This window comes from Palaemon carinicauda, chromosome 8 (assembly GCF_036898095.1).
Source record: "Palaemon carinicauda isolate YSFRI2023 chromosome 8, ASM3689809v2, whole genome shotgun sequence".
NCBI classification, from domain to species: domain Eukaryota; kingdom Metazoa; phylum Arthropoda; class Malacostraca; order Decapoda; family Palaemonidae; genus Palaemon; species Palaemon carinicauda.
The window spans coordinates 810,633-835,921 of NC_090732.1; the positions used below are offsets into that span (position 1 = coordinate 810,633).

General features: G+C 46.0%; 1 protein-coding gene across 1 annotated transcript in view; it reads right to left on the reverse strand.

Moving 5' to 3' along the window:
- Positions 1–25,289, reverse strand: part of LOC137645595 (laminin subunit alpha-1-like) — a 497,060-nt gene that overhangs the window by 15,146 nt on the left and 456,625 nt on the right. Inside the window, exons 57-60 of the mRNA XM_068378394.1 lie at positions 21,963–22,132; positions 21,595–21,783; positions 20,311–20,413; positions 235–414 (exon numbers count right to left, since the gene is read on the reverse strand). Of these exons, the coding sequence (XP_068234495.1) occupies positions 235–414; positions 20,311–20,413; positions 21,595–21,783; positions 21,963–22,132 (642 nt within the window). The remainder of the gene's footprint in view (positions 1–234; positions 415–20,310; positions 20,414–21,594; positions 21,784–21,962; positions 22,133–25,289) is intronic.

Here is a 25,289-nt window from a genome sequence, read left to right on the forward strand (position 1 = left end):
ACATATCTTATGAAAGTTGTTCAAGGATTTGTGACCAATGCCTCATAAGTAGGAAATAACCTGGGTGTGCCAGCCACCTGCCATCAATCCTTGAGCCACAGAGTATTTCATCCTTAAAACAAGAGAGCCCTCTCTTCCGTGGGGGGAGGATTTTATGTTTGTTGGAAAAATCACAATACAATAAATGCATACAACTGTATATAGTTAAAAAAACTGTAATCGACTAGTACTTACTGATGCAATAAAGAAGAGCCCATTAGGGTAATATGTACGGAATTCAAAGGAAATATTAAAGTCCTTTTTAAAAGTTGAGCGATCTAAAGGTACCATGACATGTGAGTCCAGCTGATCTCCAAATTTCAAAGCTTTGTATTCTACAGTATGCTGTGTAGGGGGCAGGCATGCTTCGATTTCCTGTAATTTAGAAATAATTTTTCCTTCATCATTAACATAATTTTAACATTTACCAAAAAAAAAAAAAAAAAGAAAAGTAGGCTAGACAAGACAGAAGAGTAAAATATTTTAGTTTATTATCTATACATATCTGCTGAAATGAGGTGAAAAACAATTTCTAAGCTAACATTCATTATATCAATACTTACTTCAAGTTTAAGGAATGTTCATCCTTTAACAGAATTTTTTTATGACCAAAACAAAAGGTAAAATAAAATTCTTGCCTTGACATACTGTTTCCAAAACCACTTATTCCAGCTGGGAGGAGATGATGGTAAACACGTCATTAGTTTAAACATTCCCCTCTTCTAACCCCTACCACTTTTGATTCTCATTAATTTTTAAGTAGCAGTCTTGACATTCATTTTCTTGGGTGAAATTTTTGGTTATACTTCTATGTTAACAGCTTATTCCTTCACCTGTGGATCAGGCTATTAACAGTCCACTATGAAGAGCATTTGCATGATTCCACAATTATAGTTCTTTCTTTGGAACAGGTCCTGCCAGCTAACTATTCAGTGCATGAACTTGTTACAAGATGGGTAGTATCAATCTACTCCTCTTTGAAGGAGGAATTTGAAACTTGTCTTTCAAAAAGGACTTGGGAAGAATAGAGTGGATTCAGTTATCAGGACTCTTGCACATATCTTTGTATGGCTATAGATTTCTTTTGATATTAGGCTCCCAAATTATAACAAAGTAAGTGTAGAACAGTTAACACCAGCACATTTATCCATGAAGGTGAGTAGTTGACTGTACATCATATCAAAGAAAAAATTAGTATACAATAATCCCTAGTCATATTGCAGTTCTATTGCTCCCTCAGTACATACATACATACATACATATACCAAGGCACTTCCCCCAATTTTGGGGGGTAGCCGACATCAACAAATGAAACAAAACAAAAAGGGGACCTCTACTCTCTACGTTCCTCCCAGCCTGACAAGGGACTCAACCGAGTTCAGCTGGTACTGCTAGGGTGCCACAGCCCACCCTCCCCCGTTATCCACCACAGATGAAGCTTCATAATGCTGAATCCCCTACTGCTGCTACCTCCGCAGTCATCTAAGGCACCGGAGAAAGCAGCAGGGCCTACCGGAACTGCGTCACAATCGCTCGCCATTCATTCCTATTTCTAGCAAGCTATCTTGCCTCTCTCACATCTATCCTATCACCCAGAGCTTTCTTCACTCTATCCATCCACCCAAACCTTGGCCTTCCTCTTGTACTTCTCCCATCAACTCTTGCATTCATCACCTTCTTTAGCAGACAGCCATTTTCCATTCTCTCAACATGGCCAAACCACCTCAACACATTCATATCCACTCTAGCTGCTAACTCATTTCTTACACCCGTTCTCACCCTCACCACTTCGTTCCTAACCCTATCTACTCGAGATACACCAGCCATACTCCTTAGACACTTCATCTCAAACACATTCAATTTCTGTCTCTCCATCACTTTCATTCCCCACAACTCCGATCCATACATCACAGTTGGTACAATCACTTTCCCATATAGAACTCTCTTTACATTCATGCCCAACCCTCTATTTTTTACTACTCCCTTAAATGCCCCCAACACTTTGCAACCTTCATTCACTCTCTGACGTACATCTGCTTCCACTCCACCATTTGCTGCAACAACAGACCCCAAGTACTTGAACTGATCCACCTCCTCAAGTAACTCTCTATTCAACATGACATTCAACCTTGCACCACCTTCCCTGCTCGTACATCTCATATTCTTACTCTTACCCACATTAACTCTCAACTTCCTTCTCTCACACACCCTTCCAAATTCTGTCACTAGTCGGTCAAGCTTCTCTTCTGTGTCTGCAACCAGTACAGTATCATCCGTAAACAACAACTGATTTACCTCCCATTCATGGTCATTCTCGACTACCAGTTTTAATCCTAATCCAAGCACTCGAGCATTCACCTCTCTCACCACTCCATCAACATACAAGTTGAACAACCACGGCGACATCACACATCCCTGTCTCAGCCCCACTCTCACCGGAAACCAATCACTCACTTCATTTCCTATTCTAACACATGCTTTACTACCTTTGTAGAAACTTTTCACTGCTTGCAACAACCTTCCACCAACTCCATATAACCTTATCACATTCCACATTGCTTCCCTATCAACTCTAACATACGCTTTCTCCAAATCCATAAACGCAACATACACCTCCTTACCTTTTGCTAAATATTTCTCGCAAATATGGCATTTATATTATATATAAATCTATATTGCGAACTCCTCTTTATAACGCAGGTTTCTGAGGGCAGATAAGTTTTATATTTTTCATATTTTAATTTTTTCTTCAAAACAGTTATTTCTGGGCTCGAACCTGTGCCGCCCAGTGAATAAGCTCCATTTAGCACTTATTCTTAGGTAATTTACTGCTAAATATACCAGAGAAAAAATGTAAAGGAGTGCTAGGTTAACTAGCTCGCTCACCTATTGGTGTCGGTATAAAATTGGGCGTATAATCCAGAGGTCCCGCACTATTTAGATTAATCCACGACAGAAACCCCAATAGAGGAGAGCCGTTCAACCTCACTCGGTACTACTAACAATGCATCCGCTCAGAACTCAACTCCTTTTAGCACGACGAGTATAGTAACCCGCATTTTTGTTGTGCTCTCGATTTTGGTTTATTTTCCATTGAATTATGGCTTCTTCGTCGGTTTCCCAGGAGACACCGTCTAAGTTAAGTACCAAGCTGGGTTTTACTGTGTTTTGAGCAACCTAGATCGTTTAATATTTATATTATAGGAGTTTATTCTCTTCGTTCATATCGATCTTGCTTGATTTCACTACAGTTGGTACTCCTGTTTTTGAGAGCTTTTAAGTTTCACTTGCGGTGTTACTATGTGTATTATTTTTATTATCAAATATTATTTGTTATTGTGAATATTCATTATTTAGCGTTTAGAATCCTCGTGGTTCAATTTTAGGGCCGATATCATTTACGTATCGTTATGGCTGCCGACCTTCGTGCTAGGCGGCAATGTTATTTTTAGCCATCAGGTGTGTCTTTTGTGATTTAATTATTATGTTGCATGCCTTGCCCAAAATGTTCTATGTGTTTATTCATATAATTTTTAACGCTATTATTATTATAATGAATATTTGTGCCATTACTCCGTTTGATCTGTCTGGTTGGGGATCGTCAGTTGGTAGCCCTGCTGCCTCGTATCACGTGATCCTCCCCCACGCTCCCCCTCTAGCTAGGTGGGCGGCTAGGCTTCTCCCCCCTCCACTAAGGGACCGTTGCCTTCCCTCCTTTTAGAGGGGGTAGTTCAGTGTTTATGGACTTTGTCCTCCGGGTGGCCCGGCGGGTTCGTCTCTGTCTAGTCTGGTTGGCCACCGGTCAACAGAGTTGGATCCCGGTGCACCCTATTTTATATTCACTTTTCATTCTGGCTTATGTTATACGAAACCCTCCGGGTTCGGTTGGCGGTTCTTAGCTACAGTTCCGCCCCCCCTATTATTTTATAACATTTCCTATGATGATTATATATGACAGATCACTACCCCGGAGTCCCTAAATGAATTGGTATTGGATATACTTTTATTTCCCGGCCCGGGGTCTACCCCGCCCCGGGAAATCAGACACCATGTGTCTTAATTCCTTGTTATTGCATCCTTTTTTATGCTCCCGGCTTGACCGGAATGGATTGCTATACTTTAGTTTCAAGTTAGACTTATGTTTAGGCCCGGGTCCTCCGGTCCCGCCCCTATGTAAGAATATTACAGTTAAGCTCTAACCTTGCGTTAGACCTATGTTAGGCCCGGGTCCTCCGGACCCGCCCCTACCTAAGAATATTACAGTTAAGCTCTATTCTTGTGTTAGACCTATGTTAGGCCCGGGTCCTCCGGACCCGCCCCTACTTAAAGAATAGTACAGTTAAGCTCTAATCTTGTGTTAGACCTATGTTAGGCCCGGGTCCTCCGGACCCGCCCCTACTTAAGAGAATTACAGTTTCTCATATACTATTCTTTTTATAGATGGTGCATTGTCTGACGCCGGCCTGTGCAGCTGTTCTGCACCAGCCTTGTGGCCACTCCGTCTGCCGATCTCACGCCCCTTATGGGGTTCAACTGGAAGACGTTGTGGTATGGCACCCGGATAACTGTGTGATTTGCTTCGACCTCATCACTACCCTTGGATCTGACTCGGTGAGTCCCGTTGGCTATATTGCCTTCTTATTTATTTTACTATTAGTAAGATATCTATGGTCTTGAAGGACCATTGGGAGTCTTCCCTTTTATAATTCCCACTATTATTTCAGGCATCCCCGGAGCAAAAGTCTGCGGCTCGGGCCACACTGAAGGTGTGGATTGGTGGGTTTGCCCGGAATGTGAAGTCTAAGCGGCCGTACGTCCTATCTGAGGACTACTGCACCATGGTTTACCCCAACGCCAAGTCTTCAGCTGCTGTGGCTAGGCATGTGGCAGCTCCCATCATTGCCCACATTGATGCCACTATAACGGGTCTCATCGACCCAGAGCAAGATCCATCGGACGCCCCCGGAGGTCTGGAGGACAATGTTGCCTCCATGAACCTGGACGTCGAACCAATGTTACTAGACGAGCCGGATACAGGTAGGGTGGTAAGTGAGGCAGGTGTGTCCGGCGCTGAGATTCCTATCCTCAGCCCTGCTCTTTCTTCTTCTTCTGATCGCTCTTCTTTTCATGGATTTTCTGGGGACCGTGATTCGTCTCAACGATCATACCCGGTTCCCCCTAAGGATAAGTCTACTTCAAGAACCTTACCCAAAGCTCGCAAGCCTCACAAGACTTCTCATGGCTCTAAACATTGTACGAACCCGTCTTCAAAGACCTCTGGTTCCTCCTCTAAGTCTCACGACCCGGGAGTTCATTCCGCCCCTCCTGCTGCTAGCCCGGGCCTTTCCGAATCAGCCATGCTTCGCATCGTGTCGGAGATGCAGGCAAAGTTGGTTTCGGAGATGCAGTCGAGGATGGACACGATGTTCTCTAACTTCGGTCAGAGAATTGGGGCTTTAGAGCAAGGAGCTCCGGAGAGAGTCCAAAGCTCTCTCATCCCGGATGCCTCTAAGCTCCCGCCGTTTGCCAAGAACAACCCCTGGCGTATGGCTCTTCATTCCCCGTTCTCAGACGGAATGTTGACTCTGGAGGGCCTTGGCACTCGTCCTCTAGAGGACTTTGAATTCTTTCCTCCTGGTCTGGCATTCCCATTTCATGGTTATGCCAGGCTTACCGAGGAAGCTTTAGTTCGATTAGACAAGGTCCCCAAAGAGACGGTCATCTTCCCGAAGGAGCAAGCCCAATCTGTTTGGGCCAGATTTTTGAACGACATCGGCTGCACTAACACCATGCTGACGCCTTATAAAAGCTCCTTTACGATGTTCTTAATGGACAAGAACACCTTGACTCCATGCGTCAATAAGGTGGCAGAGCTTGCCTTCCAATATGCTCTGGAGGAGAAGCCCTTGCCTCCCATCCGAGAGGTGGATCCAATCTCCCTCCTTCTTCCCTCAGGCATTGAGTGTTGGGACAACGTCCATACCACCTTTACCTCCGGCAAGCTTGCAGCAGACTGTGCCTCAGTTTTGTTTAGTGAGAAGCTTCCCCGTCTCCCGGAATCCCTCATTAAACAGGAATATGATTCCCGCCTACGTGTGGGCCGTACTCTAAACTTGGCCACATCCACGGAGTCGATAGCCTTGACTTACGATACGGAGAGTATTTTTAAGTCTCTCAACAAGGCTACGTTACAGTCTTTATATTATGACTTGTATGACTTCGCTACTGCTAAACGCAGATGTCGCAAGCATGTCCTAGCTGAGGCGACGATTAGGCATGAACCTAATAAGCTCATCCGGTCCTCCTGTTGGGGTTCAAATCTCTTCCCCGAGGATCTCGTAGAGGAAGTCTTGGCGGAGGCCACTAGGGTTAATCAGAGCCTTAAAGCCCGTTGGGGTTTGACCCCTAAACGCAAATATGACCCTGCAAATTATCAAGCCCGGGGTAGGAAGAAGCTTAGACCATATACCTCCACCCAGTTCAGGCAACAGCAGAGTGCTTCATCCAACTTCCGGCTGCCTCTTCCTCCATCTTCTGTTGTCCCCGCACAGCCTTCCACCTCTCAGGCTCCTTCGGACGACTATGTCACCGTTCTGCTCCCTAAGAGCCAGCTTTCTGGTGCCTCCGCCACTTCTCCTGCCTTTAACCAGTCTTACGAGGCTCATAGCTCTTCCCAGAGGTATGGTAGAGGCAGAGGCTACCACCGTGGTTCTAACCAGAACAAAGGCAGGGGAAGAGCCTTTCGCAGAGGAAAGAACTTCCGAGGCGGACGTGGAGGCAACTCCTCAAACCAATACTGAGGTGCAGCAGGTAGGGGGGAGGCTCTATGCCTTCCGCAACAAATGGAGGTTCAGTCCCTGGGCGTTCAGTATCATCTCCAAGGGACTGGGGTGGAGTTGGATTCAAGGACCTCCTCCTCCGAACAAATTTCGTCAACATTCCACTCCGGACCTGGTCGAATTTGTCCAGGATCTTTTACAAAAGAACGCCATACAAGAAACAAAACATCTGAAGTTTCAAGGTCGGCTGTTCAGTGTCCCGAAGAAGGATTCAGACAAGAGAAGAGTGATTCTAGATCTATCCCTTCTCAACTTGTCCATTCAATGCGACAAGTTTCGAATGCTTACCGTCTCGCAGGTGCGGACCTTACTTCCCCGTGGGGCCGTCACCACCTCTATCGATCTTACAGACGCCTACTATCACGTCCCGATAGCGAGACACTTCCGTCCGTACCTAGGCTTTCGCTTAGGGGACAAAAGTTACTCCTTCAAGGTGATGCCTTTCGGGCTCAACATCGCCCCAAGGATCTTCACAAAGTTAGCAGAAGTCGCTGTTCAGGAACTCAGGAATCAAGGGATTCAAGTAGTAGCCTATCTGGACGACTGGCTCATTTGGTCAGACACCTCCCAAAATTGCCTAAAAGCCACTCACAAAGTCATCCATTATCTTCAATCTCTAGGCTTCCAGATCAACTTCAAGAAGTCCCGTCTTCTTCCAAAATCAAAGTTCCAATGGCTCGGCCTGCAATGGGATCTTATATCTCATACTCTGTGTCTTCCCAGACCCAAGAGGTTAGAGATTGCAAGGAACACCAAACGCTTTCTCAAAGACAAAGTAAGTTCCAGACGACTCCAAGAGAGGATTCTGGGGTCCCTTCAGTTTGCCTCAGTGACGGATCTTCTTCTGAAGGCAAAATTGAAAGATATCAATCGTGTCTGGCGTTCGAGGGCGAACCGGAAGCTCCGGGACAGGAAAGTCCGCCTTCCTCCCATTCTACGGGAAAGACTTCTTCCTTGGACAAGAGCAAACAGTCTGTCAAAGTCAGTTCCCCTTCGATTTCCGCCTCCGGAATTAATCATTCACACAGACGCATCCTTATCAGGTTGGGGCGGCTATTCTCAGCTCAAGAAAGTTCAAGGTCTTTGGACTCCCTTGTTCCGCCATTTTCACATCAATGTGCTAGAGGCCATGGCAGTTCTTCTAACCCTGAAACGTCTCGCTCTTCCCAAGAAACAACACCTTCGTCTGGTCCTCGACAGCGAAGTGGTGGTCCGCTGCCTCAACAGAGGCGGGTCAAAGTCAGGGCCTCTGAACCATGTTCTAGTAGCCATATTCTCCCTAGCAGCCTCGAACCGTTGGCATCTTTCAGCTGTCCACCTGGCGGGAGTCCGGAATGTAGTAGCAGACGCCCTGTCCCGGACCTCCCCTCTAGAATCGGAATGGTCACTCGATCTAAAGTCATTTCGGTGGATTCTCTCTCAGGTTCCCGGTCTCCAAGTGGACCTCTTCGCCCCGGAATCCAACCACAAATTGAGAGTATATGTGGCTCCCAATCTAGACCCTCAGGCTTACGCCACAGACGCCATGTCACAGAATTGGGACAACTGGGAAAAGATTTATCTCTTTCCCCCGGTGAATCTTTTGCTGAAAGTTCTAGACAAACTGAGATCCTTCAAGGGACAAGTAGCCTTGGTCGCACCCAACTGGCCCAAGAGCAACTGGTATCCTCTCCTGCGAGAGTTGAGACTATACCCTCACCCGATACCCAATCCGGTTCTGTCTCAGATAGTACAAACAAGCGTTGTGTACGCTTTCTCAAACATTCAGAGCGCCCTAACTTTATGGACTTTATGAAGTTTGCGGCTATGCATGGTGCCAATATTGATCCTCAAAACACCTTGTTCCTAGAATCGGATAAACGGGATTCCACCATCCGCCAGTATGACTCTGCAGTTAAAAAGTTGGCAAAATTTTTAATAGACTCAGACGTGAACTGTATGAACTTGAACCTTACAGTCACTTTCTTTAGATCTTTATTAGAATCAGGTCTGGCAGCCAATACTATCACCACTATTAAATCGGCTCTGAAAAAGATCTTCCTAGTGGGTTTTAACATAGACTTAACCGACTCTTTGTTAGCTTCAATTCCGAAAGCTTGTGCCAGACTGAAACCGGTTACTCGTCCTACCCCGGTGACCTGGTTCCTTAATGACGTACTCAAATTGGCTGCTGATACCATTAACAGTTCTTGTGATTACATGCCCCTTCTCAGGAAAACACTTTTCCTGGTGAGCTTGGCTTCCGGGGCAAGAATTTCTGAATAGGCAGCCTTGTCGAGAAACCCGGGTCATATTGACTTTCTGCCTTCGGGAGAGGTCCTTCTTTCTCCTAACAAATTCTTTTTGGCTAAGAACGAAGACCCTCAAAACAGATGGACCTCCTGGAAAATTGTTCCCCTCACGCAAGATCCGTCTCTGTGCCCTGTCACTACTCTTAGGTCTTATTTATCCCGGACCTCCTCTAACTCCTCGGGGCCTCTATTCGTTAGAGAGCAAGGCGGTACCATTACTATTAAAGGGATCAGGCAACAAATTTTGTATTTTATTAAACAAGCTAACCCTGACTCTTTTCCTCTTGCACATGATATCAGGGCGGTTGCTACCTCGGTGAACTTCTTTCACCACATGAATTTTACAGACCTCTCCAGGTTTACAGGGTGGAAATCACCGTCAGTGTTCAAGAAACACTACCTTAAACATTTGGAAGCCCTAAAATTTTCTACAGTAGCCGCAGGGAGCGTAGTTACTCCCAGGTAACTCACAGGTTAAGGCCTTGTCTCTTTATCTCTCCCTCTTACCTGCCTCATTTATACCCTATTGTATTCGTTGGTCTCGCACCTGAATACTGTTATTATATTTGTAAATTTTTATATACTCCTGAGTATCTGTATATATTATCACTCACGGCATTATTATACCTATAATTGTTTTTTGGTACTCATCTCTGATTAAAGCATCCTGTATTTCCCTTACGCTTATGTTTTTTCCTTTATTTTGCAAGTTTGGTGACATTTTCTCTTGTATAGATTCACTGGGCGGCACAGGTTCGAGCCCAGAAAAGGGATTTTGACGTAGGAAAAATCTATTTCTGGGCGAAGGACCTGTGCCGCCCAGTGAACCCTCCCAGCTCCTCTCCCTTGGAGTCCCCAAACTTTGGGTGCTAAGGAGTTGGGTTCTGAGCGGATGCATTGTTAGTAGTACCGAGTGAGGTTGAACGGCTCTCCTCTATTGGGGTTTCTGTCGTGGATTAATCTAAATAGTGCGGGACCTCTGGATTATACGCCCAATTTTATACCGACACCAATAGGTGAGCGAGCTAGTTAACCTAGCACTCCTTTACATTTTTTCTCTGGTATATTTAGCAGTAAATTACCTAAGAATAAGTGCTAAATGGAGCTTATTCACTGGGCGGCACAGGTCCTTCGCCCAGAAATAGATTTTTCCTACGTCAAAATTCCTTTTTTGAGCCTAAAAATTAATTAAGTAAATTACAGTAGTACATTATATACTCGTGTAACTTGTAATCTTGCATATTCTGATACCTTCCAAATTTTCACGCACAAAAATTATTTTATCTTGTATCTTCCTTTTTGGAGACCAAATAATAATAAGCTAATCTCTTTACCAATACTTTTAGTTCAATAGGTTAAGGAATCAAAAGAGAATGATAAAAGTATCGATAGTATTGTAAAGCATACGGCTATAAACAACCGAACGATGAACAACTGATTCACATAAAACAAGATTTTTTGCTTAAATTTCAACTTTTGTATGATACTAAACAATTACTACAGTTGTTGCAAATGATATAAAGTAGAAAACAAATGACATACTGTATAACATTAAACCATTTTCAGTTTATGAAACTGTTAACCAAATTGCACAAAACTACCGAAAGAATTGGGGGATAAAGTCAATGATTTCCTAAGCTCTGTAATCAAGCACCGTAAAGCTAAAGACAATAAGATTATTGTACATTGGCAAAAAGGATGAAATACCCATAAATTTTCATGTCATTAAAATGGATAGTTAATGGAACATGAGAAAAGTATTCTTAATAAAACTTACATACCTTTTAATAGTAAAATGAAAATGATAATGGTCTCTTTTAGCAAGATAATTAGGAAAGCTTAGATGGTAATTTCGATCATCTCATAAATGTAAACAAAAGAAAAGATCTATTTTCATTGTTTTTATTTCATAACACAATGCTAATATGTGAATATTACATGTATTATTACTGAATGGAGTAGTGAAACATCAGTTTTATTAAAACTGTACTTCTTTAATCCGAGTAAATGGACATATAATTTGATCAACGGCATCGCCTGGCTGAGCAGTACATACGTTAATGAGAGTTCGGATATTATTTTCATCATTTATGTATATGTAAGAGGTGTAAACAGTAAAAGTAAATTTTAGCTTAAGTATTTCAAGAGTATGTAATGGGTTCTGTAGGGTGTTAGGAAGGTTTATAAAAACTTTAATTTACAAAAAAAAAAAATATAAAAATCTTTAAAAATGAAAAAAAAAATATACAGTATACCCTGCCATAGATATCTGTATCTACTATTTTTCAGCTATCGTTGGGAGCCTGGAATAGAACTCCCCCTAATAGCCAAGGGATTATTGAACTATAAAAGACTTCTTTTTGAGAAAAATATAGTTTTCTTACGTATAGTGGGAATAGTTAAGTGTTGTCGCGACAGGACATTCTGCTTGAATCTACCCTGTCTTGTATGTGACCAAGAGGTAATATCAATTAAAATAACCTCCCCACAAAAAAAGAAAAAATCTAAGAAATTCAAAGGTCCATTGAAAGTATTTATGCACTTTTCATAGAATGTATGTACTGTACTTGTTTAAAAATCTGAGCTTCAGCTGTATGGACAAAAAAATGTTTTCCCTAAAATTAAGAGAAAATGAAAAATTCGGAGATAATTTGTATTTTTCCTAACCATACAAACCTTAGCTATTTACATTGGGTTTACCTTTCGGCGTAGCTGAAATGACGAGCCAATAGTTTTTAACGAGGGTTAACTACCCCCGCGCTAGTTAGCGGGGGGGTAGGGGAAGGGGTAGCTTGCTACCCCTCCCCCCCACACACCGGTGATTTGCTTCACTTCACTTAGAGGTAGGACTTGACTTGGGGGTCAGGTTGGAAAGGGTGGAAAGTCCCCAGCCTTACTGACTTTGGCTTTGCCCGGGGGCTCCGCCTCCCAGTGAGTAGCACTTGAGAAAAGGAGCCCCTGCACCTCACAAGTTCCTTGCTTCGCTAGGAACGAGTGGCCTACATAAGTTGTGTGTGGAGGAAAGCGTGACTCGTCCTATGAAGTTGACCTTGAGACCTTTAGATAGGAATCCAGGATAGGACGTTCCCAATACCACCTCGTCAGGGTATGGGGGTCGAGGTCAGCTATGCGAAGGCCAGGATGCTGCTTCCCCAAGAGAGGGGAGAATGAAGAAAGAAGTAAGGGTCAGACATACTCTTTCATTCACGCAGACTAAAACCGGGTAACAACGCCCTCAACCTACTGCTACTTGTCCATAAAGGAGCCTGAGGTTAGACCAGCTGTTGTGCAGCTACCACAGGGCCGATAGAAAACGTATCGAGGCTCCTGTGGGTCACGTCCTGCAGGTAGTGGGCTGTGAAGGTCGTTTGACGCTTCCAGACCCCAGCTTGAAGCACCTGCGTCACAGAGAAGTTTCTCTTGAAGGCCAGGGACGTAGCAATGCCCCTGACGTCATGTGCCCTAGGGCGACGTGACGGAGGAGGGTCTGGATTCAAGGCGTGATAGATAACCCTTCGAATCCAAGCCGAGATGGTATTCTTGGTGACCCTCCTCTTCGTCCTGCCTGTGCTCACAAACAATGCCCGCACTTGGGGACGAACTGCAGCTGTTCTCTTTAAGTAATACCTCAGACACCTCACTGGACATAGTAGCAGCTGGTCTGGGTCGCTTGTTACAGAACGGAGACCCGTGATCCTGAAAGAGTCGAACCGTGGGTCCGGCACTCCAGGATTCTGAGTCTTGGCAACAAACTCAGGGACGAACCTGAACGTTACCTCCCCCCATCCCCTTGAATGGGCGATGTTGTACGAGAGACCATGAAGTTCACTAACTCGCTTGGCCGAAGCCAAAGCGAGCAGGAAAGCCGTCTTCCAAGACAGGTGGCGATCAGAGGCCTGGCGTAATGGTTCGAAGGGAGGTCTCTTAAGAGCCCTGAGAACCCGAACCACGTTCCAAGGAGGAGGTCTCATTTCCGACTGGGGGCAGGTAAGCTCATAGCTACGTATGAGTAGAGAGAGTTCCAACGAGGAAGATATGTCCACATTTTTCAGCCTGAAAGCCAAGCTTAAGGCTGAGCGATAGCTTTTCACTGCTGAGACAAAAAGGCGCATTTCCTCCAGCAGATACACGAGGAACTCCGCTATTGCTGGAATAGTGGCATCAAGTGGAGAGATACCCCTCCCACGACACCAACCACAAAAGACTCTCCACTTTGCCTGGTAGACTCCCTCAGAGGACTTTAGCAGGTGCCGAGACATTCTCTCCGCAACCTGTTGCGAAAAGCCTCTCTCCGTGAGGAGATACTGGACAGTCTCCAGGCGTGAAGCCGAAGCGAGGCCACGGCCTTGTGAGGGATGTTGGAGTGTGGTTGTCTGAGTAGCTCGCGTCGTGGGGAAGTTCTCTCGGGAGCTCCGTCAGGAGCTGCAGAAGGTCCGGGAACCATTCCACGTGATGCCATAGCGGAGCTATCAGAGTCATCGAACAGTTGACCGATAGTCTGGTCCTGTTGAGCACCCTTCTCATCAGACAGAACGGTGGGAAGGCGTACACGTCGATGTTGTCCCACCGTTGCTGGAAAACATCTTGCCAGAGTGCCTTGGGGTTCGGGACTGGGGAGCAGTACAGAGGCAGCTTGAAATTTAACGCTGTCGCGAACAGATCCACGGTCGGGGAACCCCACAAAGTCAGGACTTTGTTGGCTATCTGAGGATCCAAAGACCACTCGGTACTCACTATCTGCGAGGCCCTGCTCAGACTGTCGGCGAGCACATTCCTCTTGCCAGGAATGAAGCGAGCTGATAGTGTTATCGAGTGGACTTCAGTCCACCTCAGAATCTCTACTGCAAGATGGGATAGCTGCTGCGAAAAAGTACCTCCCTGCTTGTTGGTATAAGCCACTACCGTGGTGCTGTCGCTCATCACAACCACGGAGTGACCCGCCAGGGTCCGTTGGAACTGTTGAAGAGCCAGAAAGATGGCCTTCAACTCTAGCAGGTTGATGTGCAGGTACCTTTCTGATTCTGACCAAAGGCCTGAGGTCCTCTGGTTCAGAACGTGCGCTCCCCACCCTTCTTTTGACGCGTCCGAAAACAGTGTCAATTCCGGGGGGAGGACGAGAAGATCCACTCCCTTTCGCAGGTTCTCGTCGACCAGCCACCACCGCAGGTCCGTCCGTTCCAAAGATCCTATAGGGACCTGTACGTCCGGGGAATCGGATCCTTGATCCCACCGGGACTTGAGCCGCCACTGCAGGGATCTCATCCTGAGGCGGCAGTTTGGAACCAGACGAGCCAGGGAGGACAGGTGACCTAAGAGACGCAACCACGATTGGGTGGGAAGCTCTTCTCGCCTGAGGAAGGGTTCCGCCACCCTCCTAAGCCTTGCTATCCTGTCGTCTGAAGGAAAGGCTTTGTGGAGATTGGTGTCTAACATCATGCCTAGATAAACCAGTCGTTGGGACAGCTGCAGAGAGGACTTCTCGAGGTTTACCACGATCCCCAGATCCTGGCAAAGACTCAGAAGCCTGTCTCGGTGTCGAAGAAGGGTCGACTCCAAGTCTGCTAGGATCAGCCAGTCGTCCAGATAACGAAGGAGACGGATGCCGTTCCTGTGCGCCCAAGATGAAATCAGGGTGAACACTCTGGTGAACACCTGAGGTGCTGTGGAGAGACCGAAACACAGCACCTTGAACTGGTAGGTCTTGTCGTCTAGGCTGAATCTCAAGTACTTCCTGGAAGACGGGTGGATTGGGATCTGGAAGTATGCGTCCTTTAGATCCAGTGTGCACATGAAGTCTAGAGGTCTCACCGCAAGTCTGACCGTGTCCGCTGTCTCCATGCTGAACCGAGTTTGCTTGACAAACTCGTTCAGAGCCGAGAGGTCGATGACAGGTCTCCAGCCTCCAGACGCCTTCTTTACAAGAAAGAGTCGATTGAAGAAGCCTGGGGAGCCGTCGACGACCTCCTGGAGAGCATCCTTCTTGAGCATGGTCTCGACTTCCGCCCGAAGGGCCAGCCCCTTTACCGATCCCATGGCATAGGAGCTCAACGACACTGGATTCGCTGTCAGGGGAGGTTGAGATGTTATGAACGGGACGCGATAGCCTTGGCCGATCACAGAAATCGTCCAAGAATCGGCCCCGTGTTGCTGCCACCTGTGCACGCAACGTCGGAGGCATCCCCCCACAAGTGGACACGCGGGGGGACTGCCACTCCTAGCGTTTGCGGCCGCGGCCGCTCCCTCTAGGAGTCTTGCCTACCCTGGAGGACTTACCGCCCCTTTTGTCCTTGGCTGGAAAGGGCTGGGGCTTAGAAACCACTTTCTTAGCTGCCGGTGTCTGCTTTGGTGTCTTGCGAGGCTGCTGCTGCTGTTGCTGCGGAGCTGGAGGTTTATAGGGCCGAGCTGTAAGGGCCCTATGGAGGAGGGAGTCCTGGCTAGACTTCCTCCACCTCTCAGCCGTTCGTTCCATATCCTGAGGTTCCAACAGATTCCCCCCAAGCAGGGAAGCATGTCTGAGCCTACAGATATCCACGGCGGGGACCTTCGGGTGAAACTTCTCGGTCACCGCATCACGCCGCTTCAATACCGAGTTGGCCCACAGGGTGGTAACCTGGTGTGCCAGGAACTCAATGGAGCGGGTGCCCGAGAGTAGGAAGGTCTCCAGGGCCTTCCTATTGGCCTCCTTAGACAAATCCTCGGAGCGCAATAGGATGCCCAGAGACCCTAGCCATATATCCAGCCACGAAGTGGCCTGCATGGCGCACTTTGCGACTTTCTCATGGCTCAGGATCTCAGACGCCGAGAACGTCACCTGCCGGGCGGAGAGCTTCTCGAGAGGAACTCCCTTAGCAAGCTCTTCTACGGAATGATGGAGAGGAAGAGCGAGACTAGACTCCCCCAAGATCTCAAAATACCTCCTCTGCTGGAGACGAGGAGGTGAGAGGAGTTTGTTCCCGGCAGAGGAACGACTGGAGGAAGCAAGAGCCGCGAGTTGGGCATTGGCCCTGGCTCTGGCACTCTTCAACCCCTGGGACCAGGGCAGAGCCGCACTGGCCTTAGGGGGCTTCTGAGTACCGTACACCTGGTCCAGGACCGTGTCCTTGCCTTCTCTGGGGGCGATCATGGGGTCCATGAACCCGTTGATTTGCCTCATCAGGCTCAGGACCTGCCAGAAGGCATGCTCAGACTCCTGCTGGTCTCCTCCTTGCGGATTGGCAGCTAAGTCTCCCGTCCCCGGAATCTCTTCCTGGGGAGATGCGTGGACGTTCTCCCGGGGTGCAGCTGGTTCCTGACGAATCCTAGATGACGACTTCGGGATTGTCTTGGAGTCCTTGGGTTCCCTCCTGGGCGGGATACACGACCCCAACAAAGAGGTTCGGAAAGCGCCCTCCGCGCGAGACGATTCTCCTCCATGAGGAGACGACTCCCCCCTTGGTGCCGAGGGGGAGACTATCACCTCACTGGATTCTCCCGAGGACGGAAAAGCCTCGTCCTCGGGAGAAGGAGAAAGCGCCTGCGAAGGGGATGGAGCCTTCCTGACAGACCTCTTAGGAACCAACTTCTCCCTGGGAGAAGTCACCACGAAGTCCACTCCTCTCCTTCTCTTCAGCGGGGGCGAGGCAGCCGTTGGCTTGTGTCCTTGATCGGCAAGTGCCGGCTTCATAGCCTTCACTAACGCCCGCATCAGAGGACCAAACCAAGTCTGCCGAGACACGGACACAGAGTCCGAAATTCCCGCTAGAGGGAAGGGGATCGGGCGATCCTTCGGAGTGGACACCACTGGACCTGCCTGAAAAGGAAGGGGGGAAGAAAGTTGTACTGACCTCTCCGATGTGTCTTCCCTATCCTGCACAAGAGTCCTGCGCTTCGACAGAGGCGATCCTGAGTGCGGTCTGGCAACACGCGTCCCTGCTGCTGTCGCGGGCTGCGAAACCCGACGCGAACGGGGGTCGTGCTGATGCTCGTACGTAGGCGAAACTACGGGATCGCGCGCGAGAGAATGTTGAGGCGCGGGCGCGCAAACGCGCGGAGACAAACGAGCGCGGGAGCGATCGCGCGCAGGCGAGCGGTCGCGTGGACGCGCAGGCGAGTGGGCGGGAGGGCGCACAGGCGAATGAGCGCGTGGGCGAGCTGGCGAGTGAGCACGTTGGCGCGTCTGCGAGGGAGCGCGTTGACGCGTGGGCGAACGAGATCGCTCCGATGACCGCTGACGATGTTGTCCAGGAGACCTGTAGCGGGTGGGAGAGCGATGGCGATCAGGCGATCGGCGGCGCGCTGGCGAACGCTGGCGCGTAGGCGAGAGATGGCGCGCTGGCGCATGGTGGCGCGCTGGCGCATGGTGGCGCGTTGGCGAGCAATAGCGCGTAGACCGCGTAGGCGAATGACCGCGCGTGGGCGAGCTGACAGAAGGCGACCCATGTCCTTCCAGATCCTCTGGGCGACGGCGCGTTGGAGAATGCTTGCGCGCAGGCGATAGGTCACGCGGGCAGTCTGGAGATCGCCGATGTTCAGGTGATCGCTGACGCGCAGGAGATCGCTGCGAGCAGGAGGGCGGCGCGTGGAATCCTGTGAGGGAGCTGCCGGCGCGTGGAATCCTGTGAGGGAGCTGCCAGCGCGGGGCGCAGAGGCGAACGCTCACGAACGGGCTCAGGAACAGGAGGCGTGTGGGCACGTGGGCGTACAGGCATCTTGGAAGTACGCGCTGGAGACCGCGAGCATTGTTGCGCTGGAACAGGCTGACGAGCAGGATCGCGAGGGCGAGGAGAAGAGTCCTTGGTCAAGACCTGAACCGAAGTTCTAGGTCGGTCAGGCGAGCGTGGGCGCACAGGGCGCGAGTCAGGAACTGGGAGCGCAGGTGCGCACTGACGAGCAGCAGATCTAGGGCGCTCAGGGGAACGCTGGCGCACTGGGCGCTCAACAGGAACAACAGGCTGAAGGATGTCCTCAGGAGAGCGCTGGTGAGAAGAGGGACGACAATCATCAGGAGAGCGCTGGCGAACAGGAGAACGCTGACGATCAGGAGAGCGCCTGTGCGCTAACACTGCAGAAGGGCGCGCAGGGGAACCCTGACGCGCAAGGGAAGAACCCACACTGTGGGAAGCATCCCTTTGCCCCGAAGGGACCGTTGCCCGTTGGCTGACGAGGTCAGGCTGCTGGACGTCTGCACCAGAAGCGGAAGGTCTGGAAGGCGTAGGAGACCAATCCCCGGAGAGGTCTAAGGAAGCTGAAGCTGCAGGCTGCTTACGGCGAGGAGAGTTCCCCTCGGAGGAAGGAGGCGAAGATTCAAAAAGGCGCCTCTTAGCACCCTTATAGGGAGACGGGAGGCCCTTGCGGCGCAGCGGACGGTGAGCCTTACGGCGAAGGCGGCCACGAGGGAGATCGTCAGGACCATCAGTCCTCCGAAGGGGAGTCTCAGTCAAAGCACTCCCCCTAGAGGGAGGCTTGGCAGCAGAGGAGCCCGCGGGACTCCCTTCCCCCTTCGAAGGATGTACGGAAGGGGGAGGAGAGCCTTCAGCACCATCATCCACAACAGCACCCGCAGAGGATTGACCCGACCCGTCGGAAGCCTCTACCACCACGACGTTGACGATAGACAGAGGATCTACCTCTGCTATCACCGGCGACTGCTTACCAGCGGCCCCCAACTGGACAAGGTCAATCAGGGCTTCCCTGGAGGGCAGGCCCTTAAGCCCCAAGGAAGCCCAAATCTGTAAAAGATCATCATTAGACAAGGAGTCATTAGCAACAACCTCCCCCGGAGGAGGAGGAGGAGCCGCCCCGCTATGGGAGGCGACGCCCTCTCCCCCAATCCAAGGTCGGGAAACAGAACTAGGGCCTGCGCTCCCACTCGGCGGTCTCCTTAGGAGCCGAACGAGGGGGAGCTTCGGAGGAGGTTTGGGCGGCGAAAGAAGAGTCCCGAGAGCCTTCCTCCTTCAAGGCAACCCCGGAAGGAGAACGGTCTCTCTTGGACTTCTTCTTGCGCCGGCAGCCAAACCTCTCCCACTGGGAGGTAGACCACTCCCTGCACTCACTACACGTGTTCTCTCTGTCACACTGTCGGCCTCGACACTGCGGTCAAAGGGTGTGAGGATCCGTGTTCACCGCAGACATGAATGTACCGCAAGGGCGACCGGCAATCCCAGGGCACTTGCGCATGGTGGACAATAAAGGGTGAGGCCAACTTCCAAAACCAACACACATAAACTGGAAGAAAAAGCAAAAAAAGATTAAGGCTGTCAACGAGGACGATGGACAGACACACCTGTTCATCGCCGGAGCCAAAAGTGAAGTAAAGCAAATCACTGGTGTGTGTGTGTGTGTGGGGGGGGGGGGGGTTAGCAAGCTACCCCTTCCCCCTACCCCCGCTAACTAGCGAGGGGGTAGTTAACCCTCGTTAAAAACTATTGGCTCGTCATTTCAGCTACGCCGAAAGGTAAACCCAATGTAAATAGCGTGGTTTGTATATCGGTTACGGAACAAACAACATTTAAATACTGTACTAAATTACATATACAGGATCCTGAGAAAGTTTCACTAAAATACAAACCCGTCCAATCGCATTAATGTACAAATAAATTTATCATTCATGAACTAGTACCTTTTTGTTGGGCATTATACTTATCTTAGCACAAAACCTATTAGTGCACACAATTTAAATTTCTTTAATCATATACTGTATCTGAATCAATTTAAGTTTGTAGCTATTGTAAAACAAATAATAAACATAAGTGACGGAATATAAAATTACTGGACATAAAATACATGTAAGAGGGTTTTAAGGCAGTAAAAATCCCTAGATGTAGAATACATCTTTAGGAATTCAAATGATTATGGAAGAGTTGGCAATTGAAGTTTAAGTAAAAATTGCTAAGTTTCAATAATATATAGTGTACAGTTTATCATATAAAAAAAAATCTTTATCAATTTAGACTTAAATGAAGCACAAGCTAACTTCATACTGTAGATCCATGTCTAATGATCATCTTTTTAGCTCAAAGTTTTTTGATAGTGTATTCTTAATCATGACATATAACAACAAGATGAAAAGTTATTATTGAACAGTTCCCCTAAATTGCTCTTACAAGTAAACCTTAAAATTTCATGAAAGTTATACAGTACTGAAAAAACACATATACACATACCTTCATATCTCCTTCCATTCCTTGCATTGCAGTGGGTGGTAAATCAGCACAACGGCCAATATACACATCTTTAAATTGCACCGGTTGAGAAAACGACACTACTCTAAAATAAAGAGGAAAATAGGAAATGCCAGATTGTAAATACTGGACTGTATTACAACTTACTAAAATTTTCTTCAATACAGTATGTATAGTTTTTAGAAATTTAAAATTACTGTACACCTAATGCCCATTACATATCTATAGTTTTCAACCTTTAGGCATGTAATCTTTAAATGAAACAGAGATGGACCATTAAAAAGTGTATTAAATTTATTTTCACCTAAATATTCTTAGCAAAAAAAAAAAAAAAAGAAAAGAAAAAAAAATTCAAATTTACAAGTTCCTCATGATAGTAAAGAATTTGTACATAAACTTTTGCTGCTGAAATTTCGTACCCTTAAACACAATTCAATCTTTGTTCAAGTCCTCTCAATAGATTTTTACTGCATTCTATGAAACTCATTTCTCCTAATAACATTTACAGCAACATTATCCATTCTTCAACTCTGATCTGAAAATACTTTTTTTCTATTGAACTATTTGCCTTATACGTATTGAGAAATAACCGAGAGAAAAACTTGAGAACTGAACAAATTTGAGTCATAAAAGTGACTGAATGAATAATCACAAGGCATAAATAAATGATATCCACCTCCAACAACAGAAAGTTCTCTTGCTTGAGGGTACACTTGGGCACGCCATTCTATCTTATTTCTTATCTTCCAGTTTTTTTTTTTTTTTTTTAATTTTTATAGTTTATATATGAAAGATCTAATTTAATGTTGTTACTGTTCTTGAAATATTTTATCGATATTATTTATTTATTTCCTTGTTTCCTTTCCTCACTGGGCTATTTTTTTCCCTGTTGGAGCCCTTGGGCTTATAGCATCTTGCTTTTCCAATTAGGGTTATAGCTTAGCTTGTAATAATAATAATAATAGATGAGATACTTGAGAACAAAGTAATCATTTGTGGGTTGGGAATAAAGTAATTATTCACGAATTTATTCTTTTTGCCGAGATCAATTGATTTATTCATTAACAAAGGAGTCAAGAATACTGGAAATGAATCTAACTTAAATATCAGTGGTCTTAAACATCCTTCAAAAATCATGGGTATGCATTTACACAATACCATTTATTTGGTGAAAATTTTCCTCCACTTTAAGAAAAAAATAAGCCATATCAAATATTAAACATCCTATAATCTCAAAACAAATGAATATTACAAAGCACCACTTACCGATTATTAACGATTACATCTCTGATACAGCCTTTCAGAGAACTGGTGGAACCCACCATTGTTGTAACAGGAAGGCCGGGGGGTATACCACCAAAGAATAAACCTCCAGTGTTTGGTCCTGACACAACGTGACTTCCTGGGTCTAATCTTGTTCCATTCACCTCTCGGTCATCAACCTTGAGAGTGACCCTAAACACAAAGGAATCATAATCAAATTACTCCCATTTTATAATAAACTTTTATATTTAAATGTTGCAAAAAATGAACTACTCCATTCAAACACACCATCCTCTTAATACCCTTATGTATACCAGTAAATCTGAAAAAAATAAATGACAAAAAATAAAGAGCACTTGGACTCTACTTACCTTCTATTTTCTTTAATAATGAAAAATGAATGAAGATGCCCATCATTAAATTTTTCAGCAGACATAAGTCGTGATATACTAGACCCTCCATTTAGCCGTATATCAAGATGACCTTCAACTAATGCCACAGAGTAAAAATCAGGTGGATGTTCTTCTCCAGGTTGCAAAGGCTGTTTGAAAAATAAGTCAATACAATGAGTCAGTAAACAGGTGAAAATAAATTTAGGATTACAAGATATACTAAGAATATACTAACTCTTTATAAACTTTTAAGAAAACTCTTTACAAATGAAAAGTTCAATTTTGTATTTTTAATGTTATGATAATCAAAACTTCTGATGATTATAGAATACTTAAATCCTTAAGATCATAATTAACATTCCCACAAATATTGAAAATTTTCCATTACATTCAAATTCAGATCTAACCATTATTCTTAACTGAAAAGAATCAGTGGTAAAATGAGCCATAACAACAATAATAGGCATACTCTCAAAATATCCCAGTCCTAGTAGCCATAAAGAATAACTATGGCTAAAGCCTTGCTAATTTACTAGAGATAAAACTAAAGAATGCAATTTCACAATTATATAGATTTATCCAACAAACAGGACAATTTTCTAGCTGTACAATCATGGTGGCTGATACTGGAGAAGCAGTGGATGAGTGTCAGTTTGAGATGTAAAGCTATTAATGAGTAGCAGTTCTAAGTAGCACAATAATATTTTAACACCAATCGTAAACTTTGAAGCAACAATTTTAAAGATTCAGTGTCAAATGTAATTTTCTATCCTATTTTATGCAATAAATGTCAGTGAAAGTAAGGCACCATCAAAATTTACCTAGGTTAAGTTTGATTGAATGCATCATATTTTCCGATTTTAGCACAAGAAACTTAAGTAAAGAACATACATGATTTAAAAACCTCAAATACTTTCCTAATTTAATAACATATAATTCCCCCTAAACTTTGTCTAAAAATTGGATATCAAAGATGAATATGATGCTTATATGCTGCATGGACAAGGTTGTGCATCCATTTTCCTGGTGAAAAGAGAGTAAAAGTAGATGAAGGTGATATTTTTACCAAACCAAGTTAAAAAGGGACAAATACCCTTGTGACTAATCCATTTTATTCTGTAAAGTGTCTTGTGCATTTGCTTAAAGAAGAAAACTAACTTATTTTGCTGCTGATTACATTCTTCTACAAGATTTATTGATGAACAATAAAAAGGTTGTGAATGTATTAGCCTGAAAAACTTATTGACCAATTAATACTATGTAAGAAGTAAAAATCCTGGACAAACCAAAATGTTATTTTCATTAGTAAAATAAATTTTTGATTATACTTACCCGATAATCATGTAGCTGTCAACTCCGTTGCCCGACAGAATTCTACGGACGGGATACGCCAGCGATCGCTATACAAGAGGGGGGTGTACTCACCAGCGCCATCTGTGGTCAGGTACTCCAGTACTTCTTGACAACACCACCTCAATTTTTTCCTCGGTCCACTGGTTCTCTATGGGGAGGAAGGGTGGGTCAATTAAATCATGATTATCGGGTAAGTATATTCAAAAATTTATTTTACTAATGAAAATAACATTTTTCAATATTAATCTTACCCGATAATCATGTAGCTGATTCACACCCAGGGGGGTGGGTGAAAACCAGTGTACATGTTAATCAAGAAGCTAAGTATCCCGTATTTCATATTATCAGTTATTCAAAATAACAATGAAATTATAAGTACCTGGTAAGGAAGTCGACTTGAACCATTACTCTGCCTTTAATAAGTTCGTCTTCCTTACTGAGCGCAGCGTTCCTCTTAGGAGGCTGAACGACTCTAAGGTGCTGAAGTATAAAGGGTTGCAACCCATACTAAAGGACCTCTACACAACCTCTAACCTAGGCGCTTCTCAAGAAAGAATTGACCACCCGCCAAATCAACTAGGATGCGGAAGGCTTCTTAGCCTACCGTAACAACCCAAAAACAACAATAAAAGCATTCAAGAGAAAGGTTAAAAAAGGTTATGGGATTAAGTGAATGTAGTGGCTGAGCCCTCACCTACTACTGCACTCGCTGCTACGAATGGTCCCAGGGTGTAGCAGTTCTCGTAAAGAGACTGGACATCTTTGAGATAGAATGATGCAAACACTGACTTGCTCCTCCAATAGGTTGCATCCATAATACTCTGCAGAGAACGGTTCTGTTTGAAGGCCAACGAAGTAGCCACAGCTCTCACTTCGTGTGTCCTTACCTTCAGCAAAGCAAGGTCTTCATCCTTCATGTGAGAATGAGCTTCTCTAATCAGAAGCCTTATGTAATACGAAACTGCGTTCTTGGACATAGGCATCGAAGGTTTCTTAATGGCACACCATAAGGCCTCTGATTGTCCTCGTATAGGTTTTGACCTTTTAAGATAGTACTTTAGAGCTCTGACAGGGCAAAGAACTCTCTCTAGCTCGTTACCCACCATGTTGGAAAGGCTAGGAATTTCGAACGACCTAGGCCAAGGACGTGAAGGAAGTTCATTTTTTGCCAAAAATCCGAGCTGTAAGGAACATGTAGCTGTTTCGGATGTGAATCTTATGTTCCTGCTGAAGGCGTGAACCTCACTAACTCTTTTGGCTGTTGCAAGGCAGACGAGGAAAAGAGTTTTGAGAGTAAGGTCTTTGAAAGAGGCTGACTGGAGAGGTTCAAATCTAGGAGACATAAGGAACCTTAAGACTACGTCTAGATTCCAGCCTGGAGTGGACAAGCGACGTTCTTTAGAGGTCTCGAAAGACTTAAGGATGTCCTGTAGATCTTTGTTGGAGGAAAGATCCAAGCCTCTGTGGCGGAAAACTGTTGCCAACATACTTCTGTACCCTTTTATCGTAGGAGCCGAAAGAGATCTAACATTCCTAAGATGCAACAGGAAGTCAGCAACTTGGGTTACAGAGGTACTGGTAGAGGAAACTGCATTGGCTCTGCACCAGCTTCGGAAGACTTCCCACTTGGATTGATAGACTCTGCGAGTGGATATCCTCCTTGCTCTGGCAATCGCTCTGGCTGCCTCCTTCGAAAAGCCTCTAGCTCTAGAGAGTCTTTCGATAGTCTGAAGGCAGTCAGACGAAGAGCGTGGAGGCTTGGGTGTACCTTCTTTACGTGAGGTTGACGTAGAAGGTCCACTCTTAGAGGGAGAGTCCTGGGAACGTCGACCAGCCATTGCAGTACCTCTGTGAACCATTCTCTTGCAGGCCAAAGGGGAGCAACCAACGTCAGCCGTGTCCCTTCGTGAGAGACGAACTTCTGAATAACTCTGTTGATGATCTTGAACGGCG